The following is a 25,927-nucleotide window of genomic DNA, read 5'->3' as shown; positions in this document are numbered from 1 at the left end:
CGTTAGCAACAATGAGCAGTAGCAGTGGTGATATGCCCCCACTTTTGTGTCCATTTCTTACATATTGCTAGGGTTTTTTTTGAATGACAGAAAATCGTGTAGTTAAAAGGACATGTAGTGGTAATTAGCAAATTCTAACATGCTAACACACTACACTATGATAGCTAAACAGCATTGCAGCATTCTCTGAAACAGCTGAAGGAGCCCGGGGACTTTCTCAATCAAATCCCAAAGTGATTTGAGCTTTGAGCTTTGCAGTTGCAGAGAAAATGTCATCTTAAAAAAGGGTTAAATAAGGTTTTTTTCAAATTAATTTGGGGTCTTTTTAAAACAAGTCCTCATCTTTGTAAGTTGTCTAGGAGAATGCTGAATGCTTTGATCTCCAGAAATATTTCTGTGTACTATACGAACCTTCACCCAACTTTCCATTGGCATACAGGTGAGTAGATAATGATAAAAAGATTTGGGTGAACTTTTCCTTTAACTCATCACTGTGCCCTAGTACAGCCCCATAGTGCTAGAATTGCTGTAGACCCTTTTGAATGCTTGAATACAACTAGTTGACTCTTTTTCCTACGAAACACACTCATTCCGTTGAATGAAGAGGCCGACTACCATCATCATTATAGTCTTTTATTCTTCCAAGGCACAGCAGATGTGTTGGCAGGGCTCGAAGCTATCAGAATACATTCAGGGTGTGAATGAACACATCAAGTACACACAGAAGTACACCCTGTGGATCTCAGTGAGGGGTCAGTGACTGCTACATGCTCAGTGGGCCCAAACAAAGATGAAAATGTGGTTAAACATTCTGTGCTGCTGTTTAAAGCTCTGTCCCCGTCCAATAGTGTGGACGGATCATACAGTTTACATACAAACTCTCCATTTAACAGTTAAATATCTCTAGCCATTTTAAAAACTATGGAGGAAAACTTGATGATGAAATCCTGTTTAGAGAACGATCCAATCTTACTGATCCATGAATGGATTAATCTGTAACTGCTGTGTAATTATTCCAGACAAAAACACTCCTTTTATACATTTTTTTTTTTTATTTAAACCTGAAAGAACTAGACTGATCGGCATCAGTGCCTGATATCACATAAAAAGGTTGTTTTTGTTCTCGAAACCACCTGGGTCATCTAGAAAATCTGTGGTAAAATGATGCCTCTGAACATTCAGGGTGGGACCACTGGAGAAAAGTTTAAAAAACAGGATGCTGAGTGACTGTTCAATCAATGGTTTTGATCAGTTTTGAAAAGAAATGTCGGAACAGTTCAACTGTTACAGAGATAGTGCGAGACAAAGCACTATAATTACTTTAAAAAACAAAATAAAATAAAAAAAAAGCCAAGCAAGAGAAAACATTTTCTCTTTTTGCTTCAAAAGTACCTCAGATTCTCTAAAGAAAACGATCCGTCCTGTGAGCATCATGAAGCTCACAGTAAAGTAAAGGAAATCCTTTGGCATTGTTCACCGTGAAAGTTAAATAAAGTTCAAACACAGAATTCAAAACAAATTAAAAACATCTGAACTAATCTTGACTGACACCTGACTGACACTCGTACTACGACAGTCAAGTAAAAACCTGATCTATCAACTCTCCTGCAATAAAAAAACTTTACTGACAAGCATACATTTTTATTTATTTTTGTCAAATTATACAATCACTTCTGAAACTGTGTCGTTTGCCTAGAAGCTATCACAATTTTTAATCAAGATGACCTATTAGTTCTTCAAGTATAAACACCGCCGGACGCCAGCGATGATCCATCACCTTTGAATTCATTGATCTTTAGTTAAGAACAGCGTTATTACTGAAAGTAAACATGAAGAGAGGAGAGCTCATCAGCCCACGCAAGACTCCAAACTCAGTGTATAAAGCTCATAGCTAGAGTGTTGTCCATAAAACAAATAACCACTGTATGTACAATAGACAATAAGAAACTCTCACTGAGAAAAAACTTAATTAAAAGTAAATGTCCTCTAGGAGATAGTGTTGTCATCTTTTGCCTTTAGAAAATAGAACAAATTTCCATGCAAAAAATATATATACCTGGGATTTGAATAAACTCTTGTAACACAACATACCAAAAATATATATTAAAAACTGTCTCCGATTAGCCTGCGTGATTCCACAGATACAGATAAAGGGAACTGGACAGCAAAGCTGAACTCACTCCAACAAATGAAACCTGCTTTTTCTGACGGAACCTGTTAGACACACACCCAAACTACAGCGGAGGACGGATCGAAATCACCTGCAGTTTCCTCTTTGAGGACGCGCACATGTTTACTCATGGCGAGTATGCGGATTGCTACTTTGACTCGAGGTGTGTGCAATCCAAGTTGGTTTGAACTAGTTACAGTGACCAGGTTTGTTTATTGGTACCACGGGGTCTTGCGCACCCAGCGGAGGGTGAATCCTGCGTCCGTTCGGATCTTGATGGAGGCTGCCTCTGCCTCTCTGACCGTCTCCTTCACTGACTGCATCAGATTCTGGGCGTTGTGCACCAACATCTCTGTGGCCTGGTCAGGGAAACATTGGGAGGCAGTTAGAGGTGAAATAATAGGAGCGATGGGACATAAAAAAGTAGTAACGCACAATTTTGGAATAGCACGTGTACTGTATTTCCATTTTCTACAACTACTTTCTACTCCACTACAATTCAGAGGAAAATACAGTGCTTTTATTTCACAAGATGAATCACAAATTCTGATGATTTATTGATTAAGATAAAACTTAATAGATTCTGGGTGGAAGTTCTTCAGCTACCCTGCAGTAAATGAAGACGTTTAAACATTTTACCAGCAACGGAGAGATGTACACCTTAATCAATCTATAATTACAATACAATAATCGAATATTATTGTTACTCCGTATGGTCAGTTTTGTGAGATTACCTGCTCTGACTCTTCTTCACTAATGTTTGTTCGTCCCAGCATGGTGGCTTTGACAGTAGAGAGGATCTTCAGCTGAGTGCTGATGGTGGGGATTCGTTCACACACCTTTGAAAGGGCAAGAGCATGTGAATTATTTTCCGTGCAAGACATAGAGGACTTTCGGCGTGTGTTTGTGTCACTATGGCTCTATTGACACCTGGCATTTACGTGCATTTTGGGTGATCAGATCACAAGCGGTGATCAGTGTGCCCACTTTGAAGGGCTGGCTCCTCAACTGACACGCACTTTGTAAGTGGAAGTACGAAAGTGTTTGTGTGCCAACAGCATCATGTTCACGTGCAAAACAAAAGGAAGAAGCCATAATAACACCGCTTCAGCACGCTGTGTGATTTTTGGGGATTGACCAAAAAAGGTTTTATTGCGGATCACAGTGAAAAAAAGCATTCACAATAAGAGGATTGTGTTGAATCTCTCTAGAAGGCATGTGGAGGCACTTTTATAATGTCAGGTGTGAACAGGTCCAGTGCGTTTGTCCTTACCTGTAGCAGGTTAGTTCTGATGCGTCTGTCCGTGCACTGCTTGGCCACCTCTTTAGCCAGCCTCGTCACCTCATCTGAGGCCTTGGCGATGTCCTTTGCACACTGAATCAACGCTCGTTTGTTCCCGCTTCCGCCGCGCACCAGCCGAGACATTTCTGCCATCAGCAGGGCCATCCGCTTGGCTGCTGCGATGATGTCGTTACCCTGCGAGGAGGGGGAGGGAGGAGGAGGGAGCAATAAGAGCTGTGAGCAGGATACTGGAGAGGAGCATGGCTTCGGGTACGAGATGAGGATGCAATGAAAACATTGTATGAGTCATGTTTCCACGTATTTTTATGATCAATCAAAATGTAGGATACTGAAAACAGTAAAGACACTAAATCTAAAAGCAGAAAGCTGCATGCAGTGTCAGTTCAGGTTAGCACGTGTTCTTCAGTCCTCATGGAAGAAGATAAATCTGAAATTAAAATGAGTTTTAAAAGGAAACAGCGTTGAGGTTCTCACTGTCTCCCTCACATCAACCTGAGGTTAGTACCCATGAGGTGATGATGCGATCAGTTCACACCCTGACACTGAGAAGCAGAAGCAGGTGGTCATACCAGGCAGGCAGGCAGGCAGGCAGTCTAGTGTCAAAACTACATCACCCAGAAGTCTTTGGGAAACTGTCATCCTTGGCTTCACAGGTTGGCCAGACAACGCGTGATTGACAACAGCGATAGGAGCGCGACAGAGCGCCGCCTGGCTCCTCCTTTAAACCACTTTACCTAATCATGAACATAAGGGAGGGACGTGTGAAGCCAGTACCAGTTTATCCATGTGGTGCAACAAACAAACTCGCCATTCCATCAGTCCTCGACTTTTAGTGCAACCTTAGCATGGCATCGGCATGACAGTGTGTCAACCAAGTCTGAGTGTGATGCAACAATAGTAAAAGAGACAGGCAGCCACAGCTGGTTGGAGGTTTCCATGGTAGTGGCAGATGCAGAGCCCGTCGGTTGTGCAGCCACAGTGACTCAGCTAAGGTGTTTCTTCTCTGTCCTGCAGGGCTTTCCTTGTGTTTGCATGCGTGGATGTGTGTGTGTGTGTGTGTGTGTGTGTGTGTGTATAGGGGGGGGTCAAAGAAATACCATCCGACCCACGTGTGGTTGTGTGTGCATTCATGTGCATGTGCGTGCGCAGACCTTGCTGGACCACTTGCGCGCCTCCTGGTGGAGAGCCTGGGCAGCTGCCAGAATGGGTTGATTGACAGGCTGGTTGGAGGGCATCATCAGCAGCTCTGGCTCATAGTCATCCTCACCATCAGTAAACTCATCTTCATCATCTACCTCCCTCTCCTCTACTGCCTCCTCATCCTCAGGCTGGTTGGGGCAGGGGAGGGGCGGGAGGAGGAGGGGCAGGAGGAGGAGGGGGGGGTCGTCGGTGGTGGTAGGGAGGGAGGCAAAGGGGGGCGGGAGGAGGAAAAAAAGGAGGAATGTGGAGAAAGAAGGGAGGAAGCCGGGTATGGCAGGAGGGAAGGGAGCATGGGAAAAGGAGGCATTTAGTACAGTATGAGAGGCACTGGATGGAAGAACAGAGGACAGGAGATTCACAGGAGGGAGGAGGAGCGAGAACAAGCACGAGCGAGGGAGCAGGGAGAGGGGAAGTGAAACTGCACGCGCAAGCAAAGATGGGGAAAAAAAGAGGAAGAGGAGCTGGTTTGGGCAGGTAGCAGTGGGGGATGATGGGCCTTACTCTGACTCTAGCAGTGGCTGAGTTGAGAGTTTGAAAGCATGTGCACAATCAAAGGATGGCTAACTGTAAATCCAGTGGTTGGCATCTCGCTGGTGTATTTAAGAGTCTAGCGGCGTGCTGGGAAACTGAGATATATGCTGTGCACCTCTGATGCATTGATCAAGAAACAGGTGTGAAAACTTGAGCTTCACAGAGAGAGCGAGAGGGCTTTTATTCCTGGATAATTAACGGTTATTTACACAAAATAAGTGTTCCCATACATAGTTCCTCCACACAAAAAACACTCGGACACACACATACAGAAAACAGACACCAACGGGGATCAGAGTGCAAACTATATAAAGTCCTCTGGTAATAAATGGTGCACTTGTCCTCTACTTCTTCAGTAGATGTGACGGTTGATTGTTTCTCTATCCCTATTCACTTTGGGCAGGTAAGTGTGCATGTGTAAGCCATTAACAACCTTACATGCAGACACCTCGAACAGATGACAGTTTCCAGTTTCCCTCTGAAATTGGAATCGAGCCACTGATTTCCACATTTCAGCACCAACGCGACAAAATACTTGATTTCAGGGTGTTCACAGGGTATGAGACAGCACTACATCATCGGACAAGTGTATTGCGCCTGGACAGGTGCTACTGATTCTGCACATTGAATGAGTGGATTTGTAAACTGGTTATTCCTCTGTGTGTGTTTGCGTGAGCTGACCTTGCTGGACCACTTGCGTGCCTCGTCGTGCAGCTGCCTGGCGGCCACCATCATGGGCTCGCTGAGCACCTCTCCGACCTTCTGCTCTGGGAACTCCTCGTCCTTCTCCTCGGGAGGAGGGGGCCGGGGCGGGGGAACCTCTCCCTCGGGCAGCGGGGGCTTGGGTGGCGCTTGCTCGTCACTGACCTTGAGAAAACACACACAGACACACACGTGTTGCACATAGATACGTAGTTTGGGAACAAAGGGGGAATACGAGGGCAGGATATTCAAAACGAGGTGGATCATTCAAAGTTTTACTGTGGGTAGTAGTAAATATGTTAGTTTGACTGTGTTTACATGGAGCTGGTCCAGGTCAGGTGGTGGAGGTGGGAAGTCGGGCTCCTGAGGTTGGAAGGCTTCTCTGACTTTTCCGACTGCAGCCAGGATCCTCAGACACGAGTCCAAATAGGCCTTTTGCAGAGCTGAGGAGGACAGAGTGACACATAAAGATGGATAATGAAGAGAACAAACCTGTGTCATACAGTATCTTGAGCATGTGTTTGCACAGTGCACTGCGGTACCTTTATCTTGTATGTTCCCGGCCACAGCCTTAGCATCCATCACCATGGGTGAAATGGTGTGTGAGAGGATGTCCGACGCATGTTTCACTGTGTCTCTGAACCGCGGATCTTCAGAGTTCTCCACTTCCCTCTTGGCCACCAACAGGACGCGATTGGCTCTTCTTGCTATGCTTGTTGCCCCGGCAACAAGCATTTGGGGCTGAACATTCGCCATGGCAACTCTGCATTTGTCGATGTCTTTCTTTATAGCCTCCTCAGAGGCGTCTAACAGGGATTTGGTGTCAATGGCCTCATCCACCAGACCTGACAGACACATGAACACACGGATTAACCCTTTAAATCCCATCTGCAGTTTGTTAATGTAGTTTGGTAGATCTGTCAATTGCAGGCTGCTGTAACACTGCATCTCCTTTAACATGTAGAAGCGGTCAATGAATTATGTGACACAAGAAATGTTGAGAATGTCCTCACCAGTGAGTTTCTCCACGTTGTCGATCCACTGGTTCTTCATGGTGTCAAAGTGCTCGTAAGCTGCCTTATTTCCAGGATTCTTCAACAAGATCCGCGCAGCAGATGTCACCTGGACATTAACAGACACGTCACGCTCAGACTCTGACGGCCACATGTTTCATCCAGGTGTGCCGCCATGCAAATCAGGGACAGCTAAACAAATATCATCACCTGTGGTGTGAGCTCCCTGGCGTGTTTCACAGCGGCATGAATGCCCTCTACTGTGCTCTTATTGGCTGTTCCCACGGCAGCAGCCTTCTCTGCGGTCGCACCAAGCCGACCTGCGTGGGCTTCGAAGTTCCCAGCACGCTCTTCAAAAACCTACAAACATGAATATTGACAGAGTCAGACTGCAGACGTGAACATCAGAGTACAGTCAGATTTTTGTACGTTACTGACCTCCGCCCTGTTGGGGGCGTCAGGAGGAGCAGTTGCAGCCACAGCCAGCAGTTTGATGGGGGTGGTGGTGTCACTGAAGACGTCCGATACTTCCTGGGTCATCACCTCCTGCATGTGCTGCCTCAGGTCCTGGTGGAAGCAGGGATTTTGGAGTCAGTCCACTAGGTGGAGCTCCACACCAATACTTTAAATGACTTTCATATTGCTGCAAATGGAACTTTTCTAGACGTCTTGTGCATCATTTTACGCTGCCATATTTGATATATCTGTGTAAACGTTGCCTCTGAGGGTTTTAACAACATTTGGATGCACGGTGAAAGTTTTCCAATGAATTTAAACCTGACCTTTGACTTATTTTAAAGTTAACGCGTGTGTGTTTGTGAGACCACTGAGCTACCTTCAGGCTGTCCTGCAGTTGTGCGGCTGTGGCTCGGGCGTGAGGCGCCTCGGCCTCGCCCCTGTTGGCCATGTCTGCCAAAGATGTCATGAGAGCCTCCGTCCGGTCGCAGCGCCCGATCATATCCTGTCGATACGGGCCCAACAGGCCTCCAGCGAGCCTCTTCCCTTCCCCGACCATCCCTCTGATCGCTGCCTGACCTGAGGGAGAGACGCAGGGCAGAGGTCATTATCACATCTAGATACACAGTATCTCCTGTGTTGTGACGTGTGTTCAATCAAAACTGTACAAAAATTGCTCCATGACCTGTAATTGTTATATGTCCTTATTTAGACATGCAGCAGAGCATCCTCATATTGTCTAGTACTAAGGTGTGGGGTGTGACTTCATGTGTTTTATTTTCCTGTTACTAAGAAACAAGGATGTGTATTTTGTGGTTGACCTCGTGAAGTTTCTATGAAGTCATACGTAATCAATTTCTACAGAGTTTGGTTACATCTTCTTAGAAAGCGAACAGCGGGCGGGTACCTGTGTTCCACTCTAGTATCTCATACTCTGCTCCGAATAGGGAAGCATGTGAGAAAATAAGAGACGATAAAAAGACAGAACAGGGATAAGGCAGCTGGCATCAAAGCATTAGAACACTACAATGCTCCCCTAAGTAGGTCAAGTTTGTCATTTAGTGATTCATGCATGTGATACCTCGCTGTGGGCATTTAAGGAAATGGCACCAGTCACCAGCACAGTCAGACAGTCTGTACCACATTCAGAATGATTAAACGGTGAATGTTGGCATGAATGAGTATTCACATGCTCTCCATCACCCACACAGGCTGACAAAAGGCGTTGAAGGTCAGGGTGTTTATTTTTGACCACATCATCCAACCCGCGCTCACCAACTCCTCTGTCGTCCACTCCGGGGTTGTTCGCCCAGCGGAGCGCCTGCTCCATCTTCCCCTCCAAGGTGACAGCGGGTTTGGCCGGTCTCATGTTGGCCACGGCCCGGTTGGTTTTGGACTGCAGGGTCAGCAGCGCCGCCCCGATCTGCTTTGCCAACGCACGGGCCTCCGGGCTGTCACCTTTACCCCTGAGGCAACAACGGACACAGAGGTGGTTTGACGAAGGAAACAAAAAGGGTAGAAATTCGTTGTCACCTACAGACTTCACACCCTTGAAATGTTTAACGTCAACCACCCGTTAGACACCAGCTTAAAGGGAAATACCACCGTCAAAGCCTGATGCCACTTTTTCATCTGATGAAATAAAGACAAAAGCTTAATACTGGTTTACTCTGTAAACATGTGTGTTTTTCACAGATATAAAAGGTACAAGTTCCGGTCCAGGACAATAATTCTTCAGTTTCATTACAGCAAATTGAATAAAACTTTATCCACACAGCTGTACGAAAATGGCTGCCATGTGAATGTCAGATTTGGGTTTGGAATAAGAAATACTTTCTGTTTGTTGCATTTATTTTGTGGCCAGTCAGTCCTTCAAAAACGCAGATCACAACATGTTTCTAAACCTAAGAGCAATGTTGGACACCAGCTGAGTCACTTGATTTACTTTTATGTTTAATGTTTACCTCTGTTTTCCTTTTATGATCAGTACATGGAGTGGAAGTGGAGCTCAGAAAAAAAAATATTCCTAGCTGTGACTCATCTCGCTGTGATTCACTGATTTACAGTGGCATTTATCAAACTGACTGGTCTAAATCCCAGTAATCCTTCCACCAGACTGCATCTGAAACTTATTTCAAGCATGGAACTCTGCAGCATGAACCTCGAATTGAGTGGTATTTTCCTTTAACTCTCACCGACCCTCCACAGGACCCCATCATCCCGTATTCAAACGGTTAGAAACCTTATTGTAGGGCTGATGCCCAGGGTTGACAGGCAACAACATATTTTCCAGGCAGGCAAAATATGCCACCTATTGGTGGCATGAGGTTGCAGTTTGAGCCTACAGAGAGAGGGTCTAAGAATTACTTGGAGTAATCACAAAGAGTCATTGGCCGTGCGTGTGTGAGAGGAGGGAGAGCGTACTGTTTGCGGAGCTCCACGAGTCTGGCGGTGAGGCCTGCGATCTCGCTGATGGAGCGCAGGATGTCATCCCTCTCCTTGGGGTCCTCGCACAGATCAGCGATGCGTTTGGCCTCTGCTAGTAGCGCTCTGATGTTCTCCTCCCCTTCAGGACCGCCATTGGGATCGGCCAGCCAGGCCTGAAAAATGTACAAATGCGACTAAGTTGTTATCTGATTAAAAGATGGGAAAAGGTCATGAGAACACTGTATATTTTTAACATTTAGACATTGTTCTAATCTTCATCAGCTTGTAATTATTCACTGAAAATTACAAACCTCTCGCTTGGAAATCAAATAGGACAAAAGAGGCAGAAATGGGATAAATACAAAGCGAAGAGGAGGTGTCATTCACTGGGGAGAGGGTTCACATTGATTACTCTGTTGTTGTTGTTGTTTTCTATCTGACCTGTGCAGCATCCAGCCTCCTGGCGATGGCCTGCTTGGCATTGATTAGAGCCTCCAATCTGCGAGCGGCACAATCCACTTTGCCAAATAACAAGTCTAAGCCCTGTGAGCACTGGCCCGCACGCTGCACGCACCCCGGGCTCGGACCCTGGCCTCTGTCATGGAAGAAAAACATACACAGCTGAAAAGACAGGAAAAAAACGAGAGAAGAAAGTTCAACTAGATTTGTCTCATACAAACACGCTACCTGGCTCGTAGATCTGCAATCTGGTCAGTCATTTGTCCCAGAGCCTTCGCGGTTGCCAGAATATCTTTCCTCTCCCTCCCAGCACACAGCTCTCCCACTTTACCGGCTTCGTCCAGAATGACGCGCAGGGCGACCTCACCGGGGTCTCCTGAGGACGAGGACGCGCCACGGGGTCACATTGTGGACCATCATCTAGAATCCTGATGAAGTGTTATAGTGGAAAGCATGAAAATCCACTTACCTGGTTGTCCATGGGGGTCTTTGAGCCAGCCTTTAGCTTGTGCCATCTTTGACTCAATCAAAGCCAGAGATCTCTTCAAAGCCTCCATATCCTGAGGTAAAGAGAAATAAATAGTTGTCAGTAACGGCCTTTAAAAACTAATTCATCACTGTTCTAACAAGAATATGCTAAAATAACTCTAGGTTGTGGGGTTGTGAACCCACATTAAAGGAATGGGGTGGTGTTCTTTTATATTTCTTACTAACTGTCCATGAAAAAGCATAGAGATGTAATTCATCTGCCTCCTCATACTATCAAACTCTATCTTGCCTGTGGCTCTTAGCCCATTAATTCCTCCCAGAGATGTAAATCTGACTGAAAAGTAATACCCCATTTTCTTAAACGGATGGGTACTGTCATTTTTAGCTACCACTCCTAAAAGAGGAGGGAACAGTGCCTTTGTTTGGGACTACTTTTAGCTGCGGATTAATACACATATGCCACACAAGTAAGTAGTTGCAGCAGCATGAAGGTGTACATTGGACTGATAAAAAATGTCAAACCTTCAATTTCTAATAAATTTGGGGCTTCCAAAGAGTTGGATCATGCCGGATGAGCTGTGCGGAGGCATTTTATGTATTTTCTGTTCTTTTTAGATGTTTTAAAACAAGTCCCCATCTACTTCTGTAGTGTAGGAGAACGCTGTAAGGCTGTTTTGCTGCGACGCTCCAGAAATGTTTTGTGGACCAAGAACATCACCTCCAGTTTCGAAGAGCATGTGGATGAGTATCTGGTTAGTGAATTTTCAACTTTGAGTGAGCTTTTCCTTTAAGTTGTATTAAAAAGTGGTTACTATGACCGCCTTTGGCAATTCTGCACAGCCTTACTACACTTAAGGGAGATAACGACCTCACATCAAAAAACGCCACAAACCCTCCCTTTGCTTTATGAATGGTGGAGAAAAATCAAAAAAGCCTCTTTCCAGTTCAGAGGAGAATGAACCGCTTAAGTGGAGCCGTTCAATACGGCCCATCTATTATGGATGTGTCTGGACACCGACCAGCTTATTTCTATAATTCATGAACCGAGAGAAGTGGGTACGGTCATCATGTGCCAGCGGTTTCCCCCACACACTGCCAGTAAGTGCTTATCACAGCTTATACACAGAGTATGTCCACAGCAAACACAACCACACACACACACACAAACACACAAAAAGACAGATCATTGTCTGAGGTAGCTGTGTGCAGAGAAACATGCAGGGTTACAGGTTAGACTAATGAAACAGATCTCAACTTTACAGTAAATGACCTCATGGCACAGCCTCTAGTAACTGACGTACCCAAAAAAGTGCACAATCAGCTCAAGACAGCCTCTCATTGCACTCCTGACAGCTCCATCACACATAAACATGAGCAACATAAGGAGGAAAACACCATGACTGACGATGGGTTACATTTTCCGAGGCAGTTATTGTTAAAAAAAAATAGAGCTTTTAAAACTTAAACATCCGTCATCCGCTCCAAGCCATTTGACTCGAAAAGGACATCTGGAGACAAACAGATGCACATACAACGATATAGTGATGAAGTGTGTGTACTCGGCTAACAGTCAGTGGAATAAAACACATGACACACTTACTGTTAAATACCAGCATGACAGATACATATGTAAGCATGAGGACATATTTCCATCTTTTGCTCACACGCACAGTCACACACACACACACGTTCACACGTTCACACACACACATACACATACACAGACACATACACACACTTGCATGCTGGAAACTGCAGAGGGGGAGAGAAACAGGCTTACCTTCTACAGGGAGGAAAAGAATGGAGGAGGAAGGTAAAGAAAGAAAAGAAAAAAGAAAAAACCAGGAGTTATACTACCAGGCAAAAAGAAAAAGTGGAGACAGAAAGTAAAGAGTGAATTTTCTCGGAGAGGGATGTGTGGCTATGTGTGTGTGCAAAAGGGCACTCCGAAGCAAAACGTGATTATCTGAGTTGTATCGTTTTTTTTTTTTTGTTTTTAAAGGGAGTGTCAAATTAAAGAGTCCAAATGTGCAGCACAGGCCGTACCTTGTTGGCCCAGGCGTCTTCGTCCCACGTGGTGAGCTGCAGGACTCGTATGATCTCGTTGATTTCGGCGCTCATCTTCTCAAAGATGAACCTTCTGTTCCTCTCGGCCTCCTCGACGCCGGCACCTCGACTGCTCTTGGTTGTGACAAAAATCTTTATAGCTGAGGACAAAGCGTGCAGATTAACGATGATGACGGATCACGCAGGAGCGTCGACTCAACGCAAGAGATATCAAACTGTCCAGTAAAGCAGCTACTTGTAGTGTTGAAAAAGACGCAGTGGCAAAACCCCAAAAGAAACGTCATCAGAATAATATCAAACTCGCTATAAGCACTGGATTTAAAGCTGTATTAGTTGATATTTTGGCCACCTGGGGGCAGCAGAAATAAAATATTATCACCAGCATCATACTACAAGGAGTTTTTAACTGGTTATGAAGCAGTCTCCATTTAATACTGATCACTCTGTATGACCTACAGTGTATACGCAAACAAGACCAGACACGACCAAACAAGACTCTCCAGAAGTCCCATCGTGTTGCTTGAACGTGCATGGCGGAACGTTGCAAGAGCTGTGACAGAGTTTCTCTTCTTTGCTGGAGCAGTAACAGTATGAGAGTCACTCGTTCAGCAGCTAGTGGGCGATGTGTGTGTGCAGGCAGTCTGACATCCCCAGAAAGTAATGACTGTAATTATCAGGGTTGCTATAACAACTCTTAGATGTGCAGTGACCTCCAATGTTGTTTGCCCCCCCCCTACACACACACACACAGTTGCACATACACACCTGATATGAGAACAGGAAGCAGCTCTTTGACAGTGTTCATGGAGTTGACTAACATCTGTCTGTGCTCCTGGTGCGTCAGCTCCTGCTGCCTCTCCTCAATCATCTTGGACATTTTGGTCATGCCTGAGGAAAAGAGGGAGAACGGGGAGAATTTACAGCGCTGTAAAAAGTTAGAGGTCAAAAACAAATTGACGTAGCCTGGTGTTTAGCTCCAACAATCACAGGCCGAGGGCATCCTCCAGCGTATTCACCACGGAGGTGTTCCAACACATCCAAACAGATCATTTTCTTCATGAATAACTGATCTCGTACAATGACAGCATCGGTCAAGTGTGAGAGAGCCTTGGCATCAGATTTCCTCCGGCTCATTATGCCACCGCGCACCAACAACACAATTGACCTTTTACCTCTGATAGTAAATAGCCTGTTTATTGTCTGTCTCTCCAGCCAGTGATCCTTAATCACAGCATCTTAGTGTCAGGGGAACAGCTTCATTCTGACTGATGGATGTTTTAACCCAGAGAACAGTCTGACACAAGGGTTGATCGCATGGCTCATGTTTGAGCAGACACATTTGTGATAAAACCTGTCGTCCATAATATTAAAAAAACAGCGTCTATCTGGACTGAATGTAAATGGAATTGAATAAACACTCAGTTGCTCTCAGGACTCCAATTCTTTGTTGCAATTTTTGAGCTTATCAAATATCATTTGTCCTTAAACAGGCGGCAACTAAGTTGTATTTTCAAGTCATCTGCTCATTGATTGGGTCACCATCGATATATCATTTTGGTTATAAAAATGACTGACTGCAACCTAAATAGGATTTCTGTATGTATTCTGAGGACAGTTATTGCTTGCTTGGATTGGCAGTAGTAAAACTTTGTTGCTTTGTTGCTCCCTTTCTTCCCAGATTTCCAGACTTTTTCTCCTCTCAACTATTGAATAAAGGCATCTGTTGTGAGTTTGATATGGCTGCCACCTTGGCCAGGTCTCTCTTTTTTTGGGGTAAAATTAAGGTGAGATGAAAGAAAAAGAAAAAAAACTTAAAAGCCCAAAATGTCATTATTTAACATTATTTGGATGAGAAACGCCTACAATGCGTCTGCTCAAATCAGCAGCAAAAAGACCATGTGGGTCGACTGTGACAGCAGCTTATTATGACTTATATTTGCAATTATTTTTAGGCGGTGACCTCTAGTGGTCATAGTGATTATCACGGCAGCAAAGGAGGAAGTGAGCAGGAGGAGCGACAAAGTCTGCATAGGGATACTATATTAAGATAGGCAGATCAAGTGCAGGACTTTCATCCAGGAGATCGCTGTTCATGTCCTGAGTGAACCAAAAGTCAATGTTAAGTTAATTTAACTTAGTCACGCATTTAATCCATGGCATGTAAATAATCTAAATCAAGCTATGTACATAACATACAGTACATAGGCTTTTGCATAAGCTAGGTAACATAAGTAACAAACTTATTTAACCCTAACTGCGATCTTTTTCTTAACCGAACCAAACTGCAAACATATGACAAAGGTCCAGTACGCCCGTCGCTAGTATGCTGCAATGGTCGTGTCATTTTGCAGAGCCACTGGCAATCAATCCACTCAGTACTTTAGATATGAGGACATGCTGGTTGAAATACATTTGGGATGGAGGAAGCCTCTGACATGACTCCAACAGCATTAAAGTTCTCCCCTAAAGTGACATTTTAAGATCCACATGGAGTCGTCATATTCCTGACTGTGCAGCGGCTCTAAAGCCGTTCAAAAGGGAAGGCTCCTGCTGACCTGGTCCCAGGTTCTTGGTGTATGTGATGAGGTCCTCCATGGTCTCCACCACCTCAGCTACGGTCAGGTACTCTAGGATACCTTTACACACGCGAATGATCTTACGCACCTGGGGCACAACACAGACATAATCACAGGCAGATGAGAACAAGCGTAAAACACAAGCTGATAATGGTGAGACACGCTTGTGTGTGTAGGAGCTTTTTTTAGACAGCGTTGGAGTTACACCGTTGGTTGAGTGGTGTCTTTGTGTGTGTGTGCGTGTGTGTGTGTGTGTGTACAGTCTTGTGATGTGCATCTTGTGACTGTGAGAAGTTGCTGGTACAAAAATGAGGCTACTGATGCTACTGAGATGGTGAGCATTATCACGTGGCCCAATGTGCCTTCACTTAGCTGCCATCAAGGACTCAACACACAAACGCACACATGTACACACCAATGCAGGCTGGTAGATACCATATCCTCACACACACACACACACACACACACACAAACAAACACACACAGAGGCAGCCACACACACAAACACACACCCTGAGTTATGACAGAGGGAAGTCATTTGATCCCGGTGATTAGATCTGGCCTGCATCTGAGACTCCATTACAGTCTTGCTCTGAGCTGAGTTCCTCCTTCCTCCATGCAGCTATATAAAGCTTTATTTCCCTGAAAGATACCACACCTCTGAGGTAAGAGTGGTCCTGAGGACACACACTTGGCTGTGAGGTGGCAAACACAGACACACACCTCGGCCTCATCGAAGGTGAGGAGCAGGTCGGACGTTCCTGACAGGATCCCTCTGGATCCGTCGATCAGGTAATCTCGCGCAGGAACAGAGTACGGGTCCGCCTTTAGCATCTGAGAAGCCTGGACGAGCTTCGAGCTGGAGTTCTCCACCCTGAAAAAAACACAGCGGGCTTAAGTAAGGGTAAGGGTAGAAAGGGTAAAAGACAGCATACACGTTTACCAAGAACAGGAATTGATCGCCAAGTCAAATAGATCAGAGAAAAATGAAAACCATCTGCCACTTAAGGAAAGGACAGAGTTGAACAGAGGGTTACTAGGTGTTATAAGGTGCACACACAGGGAAAAGTGAAGATTGCATTTGGAAAGACATCTCCTCCAAGTATAAAGCAATGAAAAGCCGTGGTTGCAATAACTAAACAGGGAATTCTGTGTTGTGTTTGAAATAGCAAAACCTTTAATTTCTTGCTAGAATGATCAGTGTTTCGGGCTTTCGTGCCTATTCCTTAAAGATCAATAATGACTTTAGCCTGAAGAAAGTGATGGATTTTAAGAGCACTTGAATAAGGCCAAGTCCCTCCTCTTTCTGACCCCCATTGGTCAGGGTATCGATGGCTGCTGGTTCATCTATATTTAGGCTGGTTCACATTCCCACACGCCCCCCCCTTCTAAGCCATGTGAGTGAGATTTATGGTGTAACGCAACATGTATGTGTGAGCGGGCCTGAGAGAGCAGCGTGTGTGGATCCAGCTACAGCTAATTGGAAATCCAGAGACGACAGAAGAGAAAATTAGGGGGGGGAACAAACTGGGGGAAATTCAGTCACATACACATACAGGCAAGCAAACACAGCCTGAAGTCTAAGTCCCGGACTGCTGAGAAGCAAGCTCTCAGCCTGCGCCCAGAGTTCATGTCAGCCCTTCAGATCCAAGCTGGAAAACAACAAACAGCCCTTCAGAGATCTGGATGCTGGTGCTGGACAGTCAGCTGGGCTCACTCGGGCCTCAGAAGCGGCTCTTTGTTGCAGCTGGGAACGCAGCCACGTTTCCTGACATTAAGTCGGCTGGAATCCTCTTTTAAAACAAGTTCTCTGTCTGCTGAGATAAAGTGGACCATTCCCACAATTTTGTGCGTGAGTGACTGCGGGTGAGGCAGCGAGGGACGGAGGGAGGTAAACAAAGAACTCACTTAATGAAGGCAGGGGGCATGTCTCTCTTCATCACCTGGTCCTCGGTGGTTTGAACGGTCTCCTTCCCCACCTGCAACACACACAGACGGACCACTTATTTCATTATAATTAGTTGCAGCAAGACAGGAAGTACTATTCAAACAGGGCACTATTATTAGCCCGAAGGGTGAACGGGTGTGCATCAATTCACACCTATTTCAACCATGCGCGCATGTCATATCTGTCGAGCCTCGAGGGGAAACAGCTCAGGCTCAGCTGACTGTTAATACACATGAAAAAGTTTAATTCAGCCCAAGCGCTCATATTTCGCAGCTGCCGGCCTCTTTTGCTGAACTTGTGTTTCTTATTGTGCCTCTGCAAGAATCTACACTTCGCCCCACTTTTATCCTTAGGTAAACTCAAGTTTCATCTTACTTCATTTCCAGCTGACCTTGTAAAAGTTGATTCATCCGTCTTCAATTCTAATTGTTAATCCATTATTATGGTTTCACATTTCACTATTATTCTTATTATTTTCATGCTTATATTGATCTAAGCTTCCTGTTTGTCTTTCTTCCTGCCTTTCTGTGTTAAAAGGTTGAATGAATAAATGCATGTATGTCCATTCTAGTGCAGTGTGACTAAATCACAAATGATATTCAGTATCCGGCGAAGGCAAATGGACGTTTCCTTTTCACTGAACAAACAGAACCTGACAGTCATGACTGGGAGTATTGATTTTTCTATTAGAGCTGCTTAAGTTTTTCTTCCATACGTGCCGCACAATGTTTTCTTTCTGAATGAGATTCAAACTCCAAACTATGATGATTTTCTTGCACTCAATCATGACTTTCTATTTTGCAGTCAAACATTTTGAGCGATAAAAACAAAATTAAGTATTGAAGTCCTGCTTTGATTGATACTGTATGAAAGGTGCAATATTTCAGAATGTCAGGAAGTATTAGCAGAATGTGAAGAAATAACAGTTTATCAATACATTATGATGTCTATGTGTTGTGTTGCAGGGAAACAGTATCTACTAACACATCCATCTGGATCGAAATATAGATTCAATGATCAAACGATCCAGTAGCATCAGTGCAAAGTGACAACAGATCAAATCGCTGCCATCGTTAAGATACGCCTTTATTTTGCAATTTAAACGTCTGGAACCATTAATAAAATAATATTTCCACTGACGAGTTCAGTAATAAAACTGTCAAATCATATTTTAGTTGCTGTTTGTGAGCTGATATAAATGTAACTGATTGTGGAATCGTCTCATACCGTTCGCAGGCCCCTGTATTGAATCAAATCAAAATCGTGTCGTGGAAGACTTTGTGATATCGGAAAATATCTTATCGTTGTCCAAAAAAACGATATGATATTGTATTGTGATTTACACCCCTAGTACCCTTCTGACGTAAGCATGCTAACTCGGTCCCATTCCTAAGCTCCTGTAAAACACCAGTGCCCCCCTGGTCCCCCAGCTCCCAGTCTCAACCGCCAACTGCCCCGCTAATCGAGCTACCTGACTGTAACAGCAGTTACAGTCAGCAGCAGTCATACTTCTGCCAATTCTTACATGCTGCACCACTGAGGAGTTTTTCCTTTCACATTCTCACCTACACAACTACATATTGTTGTTCAAGGTATGGACATGACAATATCTATAAATAGAGGAATCCTGCATGTTAACATTGGTAGCCTTGACTTATCAATCAGCTTACACTAACTGTTTGTCTTTTTCCTGCTGCCTAGCTTTTGGTTTTCTTTCTATGAAAGTTAGATTTTCACAATCTCTGAGACTTTCTTAGCTGCACATTCTCTTGTTAAACTAAGTACATCGTAAGTGATGTCCAGGATTCTTGAAGCAGTCCATCAAAAAGTGATCGGAAGTTTGACAAGAAACCATTTCACGTCACCTGATTTTTCCCTTGTTTTCATAGACAGTGTATTATGTCCTAAAAAAAGGCTAGCAGCAAAAATCCTGCCCAACTATTTGACCTCTGGCAGCACACACACGCACACACACACACCTCAGCACACAGATACACAGCAGGGTGACATCGCCCGCCTCTTCTGCAGATGTTTATAAAATGACACAGCTGGCTGAAAAACCACAACTCTCTGCAGCACTGACTCTCACACACAGAACACACGAGCATTCACCTACACACACACACACACACACACACACTTGAGAATGCAATTACAGTGATATGATGACATCAGTCTCTTGCTTCTCTGTAAGCTAATGGACTTTCTGGCTCCAGAGATTCAGGAGGCTGCCGTCACACAGCGCGCACAGATTCACCAGCTGAGATCGAGCCAGTCGACTGCTCACGTTTGAGTTATTTTCCGATTTCACGAACCATTTTGCAATTATAGACATTCATGCTGCTGTAGACTTCTCTCTCCGATTCTGCTCATGCTGTGCCTGGTAATAACAAAAACAACCCAATGTTGAGCTTATCTATTTTGTGCTTGTCGCACATCAATAATTAATGTCATTATCAGAGGTTGTATTTTGGGAACCACAGAAACAATAAATCCAGTTTCATTAGGGATTTGATCTTTGTGTATGTAGACACTGTAAAAACATCTAAAATGACACGATTAAAATATCCAAAGGCTTACATGTGTCTTAGTGAATTTCCTTGTTTCCCGACTGTAAAATGTGAGGAATGCTGCTTTACGGGTGGAACACACCCTGACGGGAAAAAAACCCCAGACAAACTCGCCGAGTCACATCGGGTGACTGATCAAAGAGCTCCGGAGTTTCCTGTAAGCAGCAACACTTTATGTTGCAATCGATTATTCTATACATAATTAATGCACGGTTAAGTGGTTTGCTGGACGCGCTGACAGTGTGATGTGTGAGTGCCTGTGCAGCCTGAAAGGTGCCACTGCTTCAGCAGGAAACAGACAGCTGCCAATCAACGCTGACACGGTACAATTTGCCAACTCTTACCTCAGATCCACAGGCATCAGCTCTGGTGTGGGTAAAACCATCACACTCTGTTTTTTTTATCAGCTTATTGTTCTGAAGTTAAAATTACACGAAACAGTCCAATTAAAGAGCGATGGCAAAAGTCACCTCGTGCAAGTAACGATCAATGAATGTTTCATCAGACAATGTCTAGGTGAACTAAAGTTTAAATACTGTAATTCCAAGATCCAAGGCAAGCTGTTGCACGCCGTCCCCCCCGTCTCTCCTTATATCCTGCCACCTTTCTGCTGTCTGCTATATCAATCAGTGAATCGTCTACAACGTGTGTCAAAATGGTGAGAAGTTGAAAAAAAGAAAGCAAATCTGGCTTACAATAAACTGTACTCAAGGCAAATGTTTGGAATCTTGAAACAACCTAAAAATCCCATCTGACATATATTGGCCTTATGAAGTAGTTAAGGCTAACAGGTTAGCTGTTAAGAACATGAAAGGCCCTCACTGGAGTCAGAGTTTGGCTTGTCTGTTCTGGGGAACTGTAGAAACATGGCGACACAACATGGCGGACTCCAGTGGAAGACGACCCACTGCCTCTGTAGAGGCTCCCTCTAAGGTAACGAAACATCACTACTCTTAGTTTCAGGTGATTATGATCATGAATTAGGAATTAATAGGAATAAGTTCTGAAATGTAAAACTGACACAATGGGCTTAAAGACACTAAAACCCTCGGTGGAGCTGGGAGGAAGTAAAAGAGTTGGGTGGTGCTTTTCTGTTGGTTATCACTGAGTGACCACGTAGTCCATTATTCATACAAAAGACTGGATAGTGTGGCTGTAAAGACACATGTAAGTGACTTATCTGAACATAGATTACATGACTGATTAGCAAAATCTAATCAGACAACTAACCAATTTATCAACTGAAAAATGTAGCGTTTGAGAAAACGACACAAAGACTTTTTTTTTTTTAAATGATACAATTTCTCGTTTACAGTATTAGCCAAGAGTAGATTTGAGGCAGACTGAGAAGCAGAGGGGATGTGTGGACCCACAGCCGGAAACTCATGATGAGTCTGCCAGTGAACAAGAAGAGATGGCTCATATTTACATGGAGGAGCAGGCTGGGAACAGTTGGTGTGTGTGTGTGTGTGTGTGTGTGTGTGTGTGTGTGTGTGTGTGTGTGTGTGTGTGTGTGTGTGTGAGGGGAGGGTGGAGTGTAAGGCTTGGCAGAGTCTGGCCTGAAGACGCCAGAGACACTTTCCCTCCCTGACAGAGTGCCGGCGTCTGACTGAAAATGGCTATGTCTCTTCCTCTCTTCATCCCTCCTCTTCTTCCCTCGCTCGGCATCGGACTGTTCGACAGTTCTACTCCTCCCCATCCCTCTTCTTCCGCTTCTCCTCTCTCTGCTCTGCTCCTGTCAGAGTGTGGTGGTTACTTCACTCAGCGGTAAATCTATTTATTCCTTCCTCCCCCCTCCCCCTCAGACATACTAAGGGTGTATGTTGACTCCTTCAGGAGCAGCAGAGTCTTCTTGAACACCACTGAGGCGGCGCAACTTCTTCAGCGAGCTCACACTTTCAGGCAAACACACCAGCAGCATCTCTCAGATCTTTAGTTGAATCAGCGCCGCTAGCCCACGCAGAACCTCTGACAGATTGAAACTGACACCGTCTTCTGCGTATGCGTGAGTGTCTAAGTGTCTCCGTGACCTAGATTTCTAAGTACCCCCCACGGCCAGCCCACCCCGGACGGGGTTAACAGTGTAATTGTATCAGTGTGCAGTGGGACTCTTGTGGTGACGGTGGCATGTTGCTGTAAACTGTGTTATATCTTCGCTCAAACTGCGCAGGTGTAGAAGTGAATCAGCATTCTAAAATAAAGCATGGGTGCTCAGAGGGGTTCGAGCTTTTGGTGTCCTTTACATCCAATTAAGTTTATCTTCCCAGCAACCAACTGCTGCTGATTTTACAAGCACTGTTCTGTGCCCTCTTTCAGCACCTTCTTGTCACCCACTTCTTACCTCTCACCCCTCAATCAGTGAAACTACTCATCGTCCTTCAGCTGCACGCGTGGGCACTGAGCTGTGCTAGTTATCCAGAGTGTCGGTGCCTCAGATCTTACAGTAAATGCCTGAAAAGACGGGATCTGAGGTCGTTTTTTTCTACTTTTTTATTGAGTCCCACTTTTCTTCTCTCCATCCTAATAGCGCTTCCTCTGTCCGACGGACCAGTGTCACTGTGTCCTCAGCCCTCATCTCTCCCTGTAGCCTCGCATCTCCATCATCTGAGACCCATCGACCTGCCCGAGGGCTGCTATTAGCCTCCTTCTGCTCACTGTCTGGATGGTTTAACTGAATGGATCAACGAGGACGAGCACAGAGAGAGAGAGAGGGAGGGAGAGAGAGAGAGAGAGAGAGAGAGAGAGAGAGAGAGGAGACATGTGCCCAGCTGCGATGGGATAACAAGGACTCGGTGCATCAGGATGGTAATCGCATCGAGGGGGATTTTTCACCAAGACACTAGACCGAGGAGCCCTTTTCATTATCAGTTAATGAGATATTTATCAGAATGATCTTGTGTGTCCTTGTGCAGCGAAGCCATGGACATTTTGAACAGTAAGAAAACGGGCTTATTCACCATTTGCTATTTTAAAGGAGCAATTCACGCAAAAAAAAGAACCCACCTGGCCTCCAAAACTACATTTGTGTGTTTGGGTGCATTGTCCCTTTAAGGATTTTGGATTTATAATCCACTCAAAGGGTTTTTGAGCAGCACAATTGAGCTGATTGCGCAAAACATAAATAAACTTTTGCATATTTGCATAATCCAAATGTATATTTGTCATACTCACACATGCTGAGTTATATCACAAAGTGCATATCACAATAACAAGTTCAAACTTTATTTCAGAAAGGCAGTCCAACTGAAAACAAGTATCTTGTTTTTCAGAGGGGACACAGAGCCTCATTGAGAAAAAAATGTTCTTGAACTTCATTAAATTAGAATAGATTAGATTAGATTAGATTAGATAAGATTATTTTCTGACGGTGTGCTTCGGTTCGATTTATAAAAGATGCTGTACATAAAAAACCTTGCTTAAGAAGGTTTTAAGAACCCTATTTGTACCTTATAAAACTGTGATCTATAAATCTCAAATCAACTAAAACTGATGGCACCTGCCATGTGATGTCCTCTTATATGACGCCAGCACAAATGAGATATTAGTCAGGAACAGGGAAGAGAATCAATCGTGTATTGTTCAGTGGACTAAGTTCAACACAGGCTGAGAGTCCCAAACTGCAATACCCTCACATAACCAGGAGCAAAATCCCTTATGTCAAGTCTAGACTTTTCATAGAGATAAGATCATTTCCAAGTCTTAGTAAGGCTTTATAAATAACTACTTATGCATGGTTTTCTGCTTAAGTCACACTGAAGACCAAAATGCATCATGCCCGTTTTATAAATGTGGCCCATTGATGATGCAGCAATGCACAAAAGCAAAATACAAGAAATAGCGACATGAAGGCGAGAGCAAAAAGAAACTGTCACTTTGCTCCAAGAGAAGTAGTCTGCCTACATCCTGAGAAGGCACAGATCAGACAGCTCCTCAGTCTGACACACAGCCTGCAATAACAGAAGCCTGCTCCACCGAGTGTGACCTCCCACACTCTCAAATACATTTGGACTCAAATTAACATGCAACCGGCTTCTTTTCTCCCTCAATAATTAAAGTGGGAGTGAGCGAGTTTCCTTCTGTCTGCTGCTGATTTCTTATGAGTGAATGAAGGCCTGTCCCCCTGCATCAATAACAGCGACCCAGGGCAGCATTAATGATGTGGCCTGTATTGATTTCTCCGGTCAGTGAATGCAGAGGAGACATCCGACTTCATTTCTCCACAAACTGACCGTTTAGACTCAAGATGACAGAGAAGAAACGACACAGAGGAGGAAAATGGGAAAGGTTTAAAGTGGAGGAGTCAGAAAGGGGGGAGCGAGGAAGAGAGTGTGGGAGTCTGATAAATGACCACACAGAGTGTATCTATTTCTCTGTTGTTGGACTGTTGTGATGAATGTGCTGGGTTTTCTTGAAAGTCACTGCTGCACAAACTGCAAATTCTGCAGTAATCCAACTCAGTTTAATGAAGTTGGGAGCACAGGAAGCTACAGCACAACTCTGCCTCTGACACAAGTGACAGTTCCCTGTGTTTGTGAGAGAGAGAGAGTGTGTGTGAGTGTGAGGGAGAGGGGGGGTGAGGGGGGAGTTGGGGTTGAGGTTGGGGTGTTGGGGGGGGGGGGGAGAGAAGCACGCATCCTGCTAATTCAATCAGCACTCGTTTCTTCCGCCCCACAAACTTCATTTAGCTCAGCGGCCATCTGATTGTCAGTGGGGGCAAAGTAAGTCCTGTCGCTGTGCTGTGTGCGCACACACGCGCGTGGAACACTGCTGCAGGAGCTCGTGGAAGCACGCACGAGCGCCGGCTGGTTGAATGTATGGCAGCTTTTATATCATTTTAATGGCAGGCAAAGATCAAGATGCTGTGGCCATAAATCTGCCCGGGAGCAGCACCGCGGGAAAATAACGAGCTGCCGCCGGTGTATGCTGGCGATATGCTGCTCTACTGACTCATGATACTGATTACGAAAGCGGTAGGCTACTGTCAGGTGTCGGGCAGGTTCGGAAGTTTGGATGCTAAATGTGAATTGACTCCCCCCTGGTCAGAACTCGGGACTCACCCGCACAAGGTTGCTGACCGCCGCCTGCACCGCGGCCACCGGCACCGTCAGATCCGGGATGGCTTTCCCGTCCACCTCCCCCTCCTCGTGCATGATGACCAGGTGGGAGATCTGCTGGGCCACCGGCTCCAGGATACTCTCGATGGTCTTGGTGTGGAACACCGGCATCGTGAACGACTTTTACCGCAGCCCCGACAGAAGAAAAGGCGGCTGGTCGCTCCAGCTGAAGATCCCCCCCTCTCTCCTCCTCTCCTCTCCTCTCCTCCTCTCCTCTCCTAGGCAGGAGGACAAATCCCGACTTGTCAGTCCAGCTCCCGGGACGAAACCCTCATGCGTCTCTCCCCCCCCGCCTGTGGGCACCGTCTCCTCTGGTGAGCACCTCGGTGAAGGCTGGACTCAGACGGTCGGTGTCCTCCGGTGGGAGCGACCCAAATCGTGACAGAAGGAATCACCGCCCTCCGCCCAATCACAGCGAAGGAATACAGCTGCCAAGCGGGTTGGTGTTGGTGCGCACTGACGCCCCCCCCCCCCCGCACTCACTCACTCACACACACACACACACACATATACACGCTGCAAGTGAGAGCGCTTCCCAAATTACGTCATGCATGCCAGTAGCCCCAAAAAGGGAAGTGTCGATGTAACTTAATGGGAAGAGATTGTGATTTCGAGATATGTGTGTGCAGAGGAGGTTGTAAACAGAACTGTGTTGGAGGCTGCTGCAGAGCTCAGCTCCACACCTGTGAATCCACCGGGTGAGGAGCTGCACCAGAGGCTGCAATGTTAAAGAAAGCAGGTGTTTGTTGTTGTTCTTTATGAAGCGTCAAACCTGCATCTGACACATGATCTACGTTCATTAAAAGGTGGGTCAGGAGTTCATGTCTCTAGGCCTAAATGTCCAGGTCTAAATAAAGCCCAAGGATTCAGCTTGCTGCTGGGTGCAGCTGAGAGAAGGAGTC

The 25,927-nt window shown here is 45.2% G+C and overlaps 1 protein-coding gene across 7 annotated transcripts; it reads right to left on the bottom strand.

The window, feature by feature from the left end:
• Window positions 1-619: 619 nt before the first annotated feature.
• Window positions 620-25,482, bottom strand: LOC115596354 (vinculin-like). 7 transcript variants are annotated; one of them, XM_030441385.1, is made up of 24 exons: window positions 24,969-25,481; window positions 17,302-17,372; window positions 16,117-16,267; window positions 15,373-15,481; window positions 13,583-13,705; window positions 12,797-12,957; window positions 12,531-12,533; window positions 10,731-10,821; window positions 10,490-10,637; window positions 10,244-10,397; window positions 9,800-9,975; window positions 8,651-8,841; window positions 8,283-8,309; window positions 7,755-7,954; window positions 7,358-7,486; window positions 7,130-7,279; window positions 6,920-7,028; window positions 6,449-6,751; window positions 6,225-6,349; window positions 5,886-6,071; window positions 4,625-4,801; window positions 3,444-3,647; window positions 2,905-3,009; window positions 620-2,529 (listed from the first exon to the last, which is right to left on the bottom strand). In XM_030441385.1, exons 1-24 carry the CDS (start codon window positions 25,134-25,136, stop codon window positions 2,383-2,385), a joined length of 3,408 nt encoding a protein of 1,135 aa, XP_030297245.1. In that variant the 5' UTR covers window positions 25,137-25,481; the 3' UTR covers window positions 620-2,382. The 7 variants fall into 7 exon arrangements, with proteins under 7 accessions (XP_030297245.1, XP_030297249.1, XP_030297246.1 ...); XM_030441389.1 differs by lacking the exon at window positions 4,625-4,801 and having other exon boundaries at window positions 24,969-25,482; XM_030441386.1 differs by lacking the exon at window positions 12,531-12,533.
• Between the last annotated feature and the right edge of the window lie 445 nt (window positions 25,483-25,927).

The sequence above is a fragment of the Sparus aurata genome, chromosome 15, assembly GCF_900880675.1.
Source record: "Sparus aurata chromosome 15, fSpaAur1.1, whole genome shotgun sequence".
Classification (NCBI taxonomy): Eukaryota; Metazoa; Chordata; class Actinopteri; order Spariformes; family Sparidae; genus Sparus; species Sparus aurata.
This window is presented reverse-complemented; position numbering and strand designations above follow the sequence as displayed.

Bases quoted from the DNA above. Each gene is read 5' to 3' on its own strand.
- LOC115596354 (XM_030441385.1), bottom strand. From the start codon at position 25,136: ATGCCGGTGTTCCACACCAAGACCATCGAGAGTATCCTGGAGCCGGTG. The intron at 13,706-15,372 runs GTCAGCAGGAGC...TCTTTTCCTCAG, and splicing joins CACCAAGAACCTGGGACCAG to GCATGACCAAAATGTCCAAG. The intron at 10,638-10,730 runs GTAAGTGGATTT...CCTCGTCCTCAG, and splicing joins AGACCCCCATGGACAACCAG to GAGACCCCGGTGAGGTCGCC.